An 8,139-nucleotide genomic window follows, 5' to 3' on the forward strand; every position below is an offset into this window, starting at 1 on the left:
CTCTAAATTCAACAAATATGTTGTCGATAAGAAACTCCAGCATACAGATCACTTGTTTCTCTGTATAGCAAGTTTTACCCTTTTGTTCACTATTAACAAAATGTGCCTTATGATATCCCAAAGTAATAAATGTATAGCGTATGCTACCATTTTTATGTTGAAAGGCATTGTGGAATTTTTCTTTCAGGCGATTGTTTAATATATCATAGGGAATGGTTGTATATAGGGTTGAAAAATCAAAAGTTTTTATAGAAATAATTTCAGAAATAGACCCAGATTTAAAATTATCTAGAAGTTCTTTAGATTTTTTTAGAATCCACATGTAAATGAACTGGCAATGTACCGATGTGTGAACGGATTTTTGCGAAGCTTAGGTACCCAATACAAACAAAGTAAGTCCTCTGATTCGTTGTTCAATGCAATGTTCATTGAAAACATGAAGGACTAATGATTTGCCAAATCTCATCCTTGTCAAATGACATGTCTTTGTACGTGATCATGTATTCCTAATTCTCCCACAAGAGATTTCCCAAACACATGATTCAGACAGGCTTCAAAATATTTTGGTAATTATGTTTGTTTACGACTTTTATAGAAGAGTGAGGGAAAGGGAAAACAGTGATTTTAAACTCAGGAACGGTATTTAATAGGCTTTATTTCTTAAATATATACATTAAATATTCAAACCTTTCAAGAATATGTTTTCTTTAAACATTCTACGAAAAACCATACAAATATAAACATCATTATGTCTCCTTTTGAACTAATGCCGCGTTCACACTATTACATTTCATTGTTAGTTATTTGGCATATATCTGAAGTTCACATCAAAAGGAGCAACACTTCACAGTAACGTCTTCAATTACTTGATACACGACGGCTAATGGATTCGAAATCATACCTTCTTCTATATTAGGCGAGGCATAAAACAGGAAAACATATCTTAAAACTGGTTTTATATTCACATGCGAAGTGTCTATGAACTATGCATGTAAGATCGTATTTTGACATCCAAATGTCTTTTTGTTTTCTAAGTCGTTGGGTAAATCTCTACTCCATATCCCCTTGGTCTTAGATACAGACATTTAACATTCTAAAAAAATAGCTATCATATACAATACTCCCAATTATTATTTCATAGTTACTGTCTTTTACTTAAATTAAAAATACTGATGGTATCAAAAGCACGCTGTGTTATTGCAAGACGTAAGTTTCTGCCATTACATGCAATTAATTCTGGATTAAATACGCCATCTTCATCATGAAGAAGTGTCCTCTTCTTTCCAGTATCTATCGTTATTGCACAAATTTCTTGTCCATAATTATCTGAAACAATTAAATCATTTCCAATTTTTAAAAGACCTCTTGGCCCACCCGCCACCTCACATTTCCATTTTAAAGAACCATTGAAATTATAACAACGTACAAAACGGTTGTCGAAATCAGACACAGCAACAACTTGGTGCATGTTGTCTATCTGACAGTACGGTCCAATGGCAATGTCTTCATCGTCGCTACCTTTGATTCTTATCACATGTATTTCATCACCAAATATATCTAGAATACGAATAGCACATTTATCTTCATCTTCAATATCACATGTGACTGCATATTTACCGTCCCCATAGCTAATGCCATAAGCATCTCCGCTCACTTCAAAATGTTTTGAAGATCGACTCATACCAAAATGTCCGATGGAATAAAAATGAACTTCATTTAAACATGTAACAGCAATTTCTTTATCCGATATTTTAGTCATGCTCGCGCAGTCAACGGGCACCTCGACTTCCGATTGAAATCTGAACAGTGTGTTAAATCGTTTTAATTTACAGTTATTAGTATCCAGTAAAATAATGTGATCATCCTGAACAAATTCAATCCCTGATATCCAACTTCCTGTAGTGTCTTTATCATTCGCACAACAAAATTCCGTGGAAGGCTTTGGTTGGTAATCACTGATTCGGCTAATTTTAACATCATCTTTGGTTTTTAAAGACACTATGGTTGCTTCCGGTAGAGGGTTTTTGTTTTCTAAAGATGAAGCGTTTGTATTTTCGTGTTCATTGTTATTGTGGATAACATTTGTTGTAATATTCTTTGCTGAAATCTGGCCATTTGGTGCTTTTCGGAGTCTAGGAACGGTTTTTCTTTTATTCGTCTGATGAAACCCAGTCAGGCGATATTGGATTTCCGGTCCTCTTTCTCCGGGTAACATGACAGTCTTTACTTTAGTATCTGCCTTCTTGTTAATTGTTTTCGACATGATTCTGCAAAAACAACATAAATGGTCATACTTATTTCTTGTACAATGTAGCTACCGATTCTTATCTATGTTACGGAGAGTGAAAAAAAATGTTTTCTGGTTTGAAATAAAACAAGAATGATAACAATTTCTGAAGACTTAGATTACTGAAGATTAAAGTGAATATTTGTAAAGTCGAGTTATTTCATCTAGGGATGTAGTCGTCTGTTTTATTTTTAGTTGTTTCCCCTCACATTGGACAAGTCCAAAAAGTGTGTAAATGAAGGGTGGCACCGTAGAAAGAAGTGGGGCGAAATATACCAGAGGGGCATTCAAACGCGATTCGAAAAAAAACCACAACGTCATGACTGTTTAAAAAGAGACCAATAGACAAGCAATAGTACACAATACACAACTTGAAAAACTAAAGACTGAGCAACACGAACCCCACATAAACTATGCGTCACAATGTTGTATATGTTTTGTTCATTGTTGAGAGCGTACGGTGACCTATTGTTGTTAAATTCTAAGTCATTTGGTCAGTGATAAAGAGTGGTCTCATTGACAATCATACTACATCTTCTTATTTCTATATTGAGAGAGAAAGTAGGAATTAGCCTTTAATTGGAGGTTGTATTGGCCTACACTGACCTGCATACTGACCGCAACTTTCTTTAATGAGTATTATAAGTAAAAATTTACAATGTTAGAGTAATTCAATTTGTATTAAAGTTATTAAGTTAATCAGCTTATCAATATAATGCCCATTAACATATAATAATTACACTTTAATTTACAGATCAAGTATTGTATTTAGCACCTTATTTGTTAATTTTTATTAAGTATGTATAACGGTATATAAGTTGGCATAAGTTCTCGAGGATACACTGAAAACGCATTTGTTCCTTATTCAATTAAATAGTAATCGAGTCAAATTTCAATTCAATTATCGTGTCACAAAGGTCAGGGTAATTATATAAAAAGTATACCATGTATTTAAATAAAGTTAAAACATTTTATTTTGAATTTTGAATACGTATGAACAGAACAGATACATAAATCTCTTATGAAATAAAACTATTATATTTTCTTGGCGTGTATTATGAAGGATACAATGTATAAATCATTTAAGTTTGAGTATGTCTAATGCTCTAAAGTTACATAGATACAAACTTAATGCAGTTGAGAGCACAAAGAAAAAATAACTGCTTTCTTTGAAGGACACTTCTTTCACAGACCTATACTTTTCAAATATCAATACGTACTGTGGTTTAACTGTCATTAGGGATCGATTATTGAGAAAAAAGATTAAAAGAATAAAAGTTTTCGTGACGATTTGATAATATAACTTTTGTAACAGTTTTGTTTGAACAAAAATTAACTTTGGAACAAAAGTAAATTAACCTCTGACATTTGAAGACTCTGGTGTTACATAAAAAGTTATAGTATGGTAATTGTATCAGAAAAGAAACGCGTCATATATGAACAAAATTGCGAAAGACTTGTATATTTGTTTAGGGGCCAGCTGAAGGACGACTCCGGATGCGAAATTTCTCGCTACATTGAAGACCTGTTGGGTGACCTTCTGCTGTTGTTTTTTCTATGGTCGGGTTGTTGTCTCTTTGACACATTCCCCATTTCCATTCTCAATTTTATTGTATAGTAAGACTTATAAATACTATACAAATCCTTGAAATGATATATGAAATTATAGTAAAACTTAAAATTGTAATGATAGAATAGTTCAATCACTTCAGCAACGGCCTGGAATGTGATCGTCTAAAAGTTAATAGATTTCCGTATAAACAATCGAAAAAGGGAATTTTCAAAGTGGATTGCTATCTTGCGTAATTTGGAGAGTCAATCGGTTAGAATATTGTATGTCTTCAGGAGCAATACTGTAATACAAGTGCCATCCCTACTTTGGATTTATAATCACACTTTGAAATGGGTTGTGATAAGATTCAGAGTAAACAACACCATTTTCTCCTACAAATGCCTGGTTTTTTTTCACCAATTTACAGTAAAATCCCGAGTTTTTATGACAAGAGTTTCTTCTCTCCGTTGTTCACGTTTAATTTCCTTTGTTAAAATGTGTATTTTCCTTTCAGTTGCAAAACACTTAAGAATTTCTTAAAGTGTAGGTCGTCATCGAATGCATTTTTTTTCTTCTTCATATCTATACTTACAGATATTTACTAATATTTCTAAAATAATGAATAAAACTTACCTTTTAAATCGAAACACGACAACACATTAATACATTTCTAGTGTTAAATCCATCATGTTCATAATCTGTCCTGGCTTGTACAGAATTATTTAAATCATGTCAAAGGATTAGCTTTTAAACAAATACAAGCAAATTACCAAAATAATAATTAAGTTCAAGATTTTGATGATTTTCAAAACTACAGAAGCATTCAAATGTATTGTTCCGTTTTAAAATACATCTCGTCGGCAGAACTCTTTTTCCACTTAACATTTTTTAAAAGCTTTAAATAATGAAATAGTAACAATTGAGGTTTGACATTTAAATCGATGTGACAATTTGAAATATTTATCATAAACATTGACTATACAGATATGGATTTTTATATGACATGTCTAAAGAGTTTAGATTAAAAGGAGGTTTAAAATAGCTTTGTTTTTGTCAGATCTGATGTGTTCGTCCTGGACTTCATGTCTAAATAGTTTGGATTAAAAGGAGGTTTAAAATAGCTTTGTTTTTGTCAGATCTGATGTGTTCGTCCTGGACTTCATGTCTAAAGAGTTTAGATTAAAAGGGGATTTAAAATAGCTTTGTTTTTGTCAGATTTGATGTGTCTGTCCTGGACGACGAGATATCTTTTTTGATCTCGGCTATCATTAAGAAAATTAATGAACTATGGGTAAAAGAATGGTATTGATCCGTGTTCTTGTTTAAATAGATTGATCTGCAAATAGTGGTATCCAAATGCATATATTAAAAGATAAAACACGTGATAATAGGGTAATTAACTGGAGCCACCGAGCAACTGCTTTCGCTTAATATTATTTACGTATTTTTTTGTTGAGTTACAAAAAATCGAATGCCTAACGGCAATGATTATTGGCATTTTCACAGAAATAACTATAGGACGGGACATCATGGAAGAGTTCATTTGAAACTCTCGAGTTAACTTTTCTTAGTCGTGTTTCAACAAAACGATTTTACTTGAACCACTCGAGTTAACCCTCGTACCCTGGTTCCAAAACTCACCGAGCCATGGTTAAATTCGAGAAACTCTTGAATGACGTTAAACGTTTTTATGCTTGGTCAGGGGGTTACCCTAGAGTTGCTTAGAGTTGTTCCGAATATCAACTCTAGTGCGTTCACGTGATAATTTTATTAACTCCGAAGTCGATTGAAGAGTTTCAAGTGAACTCGGCCAATGATGATGATTCAAGAGTACGAACATCATTTCACTTGGTCCCAACAGGCATAACGTATCCATAACGTATATATCAGATGACTTGCTGCTAGCTGTTTGGTGGCAATCCTGTTTGTTCTCCGTTTTGTGACATTGCTAAGGATTATAAATCATAATTACAAATATGTATTGACTTTTAAAATTGAGAATGGAAATGGGGAATGTGTCAAAGAGACAACAACCCGACCAAATAAAAAAACAACAGCAGAAGGTCACCAACAGGTCTTCAATGTAGCTAGAAATTCCCGCACCCGGAGGCGTCCTTCAGCTGGCCCCTAAACAAATATATACTAGTCCAGTGATAATGAACGCCATACTGTATTGTCAATTATTATGTGCTTTTTTTCCAAGTCATTGCAGTTTGTTTCTTGATAAAAGTACGAAATTTTCTAATGTTGAAAAATTTGATAAAGTTTGTTGAAAAACTTGAAAGAAAACTATATGGGCCTAGTTTTGCGGTCATAAAACTTTCAAGCACGATTATTGTACTTGACTCATAAATCAACCGTCAAATTACCGGCTGGATTTGGTGTTTCGAAAACAAATTGCGTACTCCCGAGTACTGGGTCCTCTGTCATAAAACTTTACTCAACACTTGGGAGTACAATTTTAGTGCTCGAAACACCAAATCCAGAGCCCTGAAACGAAGGCTTATATTATAAACTGATTGACGAAGTGAAATTTGTACATTGAATCATAGTTGTTAATTTCTGTGTCATATAGTCTCTTGTGGAGAGTTGTCTCATCGGCAATCATACCATATCTTCTTTTTTTTATTTTTATATTAACCGTTCATTGCTAAACTATGATGATTGAAAGTGACAAGAGATGTGTTACTATGTTGATATTTTATTAACTTCTATATGTGTCTCTTAGTCTGCACCCGATATCGAGTTTATTTACTGCTTCGAGTAGAACTACGAGGTTGTCAAAACCCGCGAAATTTTCATTTGCGATTTCATTTTGCTTGGTTGGCGAAATGTTTAAACCATTTTTAGTCTTATCGTGTAAAAATGTTCATTGAACATAACATGAATGAAAAGATGCCGTCGGACGTCAGAGTAATCTCGGACTATCTGGCATGGTGCAATGTAATAATAAACGAAGTGATATTCACAAATAACAAAATATTTTTTTTTATTAAGTGATTTAGGATCAACATAAGTACATATATTCACAATTATATTTCGTAACAGTACTATACAACCAACATTTAACCTATACAAATGCTAGCAAGCAACTGGTTTTTACTTAAGTGACGTAGAGGGTAAAGCCATGCAAATTCATCTGATTTATATCTATTCCTCCAAAAATATTTGAATTTATTTAGATTTTGACAATGTTTTATTAAAACGATTATAATCTCAAATAATTATTTAGAAAACCAACAATTTTATCAAAGAAACGTGTATAGCTGCAAGTGCGCATAGCTTTACCCCTTGCACAGTTCAATTATCCATAGGAAAAATTGCAACATATGTTTTCCATATGTTTAAAAACAAATGGAAACATATGTTTAGGCCTATTTAATAAATATATGTTTGTGAACATATAAAAAACATAAAGAAAACATATGAAAAACATGTTTTTAAAAATAATTATAAAAACGTATGTTGCAATTTGTCCTGGGTCGGTCAGAACAAAAATATTCAGTATATAAATTATCACACATACATACTTATATACATATGAAAGACTTGGTAAAACATTTATACTTTATCACATGTACATACGCCGATATAAAATTCAATACATACCAAAGCTTAAAACGATCTACACAGTAGAAAACATATGATGTTCACGTAGTCGTTCTTATAACAAGGGGACGTGTTTTTGATTATCAGAGTGAGAGGGCAGATGAAATTGTACGATAATACAGTTTGATATGCATGGCATGAATGAAAATGGAAAAAAAAATATGCAAAATAAAAAGGGAAAAAACTTATAAACAACTGAATTTCACTGCATTCTTTTGAGTGTAAACTCTTGTCAAATATATATAAACTAACTAGAGGCTCTAAAGAGCCTGTGTCGCTCACCTTGGTCTATGTGAATATTAAACAAAGGAAGCAGATTGAAAATTGACTACAAAGGTCAATAACTCCTACAGGGGTCAATTGACCATTTCGTTCATGTTGACTTATTTGTAGATCTTACTTTGCTGAACATTATTGCTGTTTACAGTTTACCTAAATCTATAATAATATTCAATATAATAACCAAAAACAGCAAAATTTCCTTAAAATTACCAATTCAGGGGCCACAACCCCAAAACAGGTTGTCCAATTCATCTGAAAATTTCAGGGCAGATAGATCTTGACCTGATTAACAATTTTACTTCATGTCAGATTTTCTCTAAATTATTTGGTTTTTGAGTTATAAGCCAAAAACTGCATTTTACCCCTATGTTCTATTTTTAGCCGTGGCGGCCATCTTGGTTTGATGGCC

At 32.7% G+C, this 8,139-nt stretch overlaps 1 protein-coding gene across 1 annotated transcript; it reads right to left on the minus strand.

Annotated features, from left to right (window-relative positions):
- Positions 1–637: 637 nt before the first annotated feature.
- Positions 638–4,745, minus strand: LOC134720571 (uncharacterized). Its single transcript, XM_063582896.1, has 2 exons — positions 4,473–4,745; positions 638–2,267 (listed from the first exon to the last, which is right to left on the minus strand). The coding sequence occupies exon 2, from the start codon at positions 2,261–2,263 to the stop codon at positions 1,142–1,144; it is 1,122 nt and encodes a 373-aa protein (XP_063438966.1). The 5' UTR covers positions 2,264–2,267; positions 4,473–4,745; the 3' UTR covers positions 638–1,141.
- Between the last annotated feature and the right edge of the window lie 3,394 nt (positions 4,746–8,139).

This window comes from Mytilus trossulus, chromosome 6, assembly GCF_036588685.1.
Source record: "Mytilus trossulus isolate FHL-02 chromosome 6, PNRI_Mtr1.1.1.hap1, whole genome shotgun sequence".
NCBI classification, from domain to species: Eukaryota; Metazoa; Mollusca; class Bivalvia; order Mytilida; family Mytilidae; genus Mytilus; species Mytilus trossulus.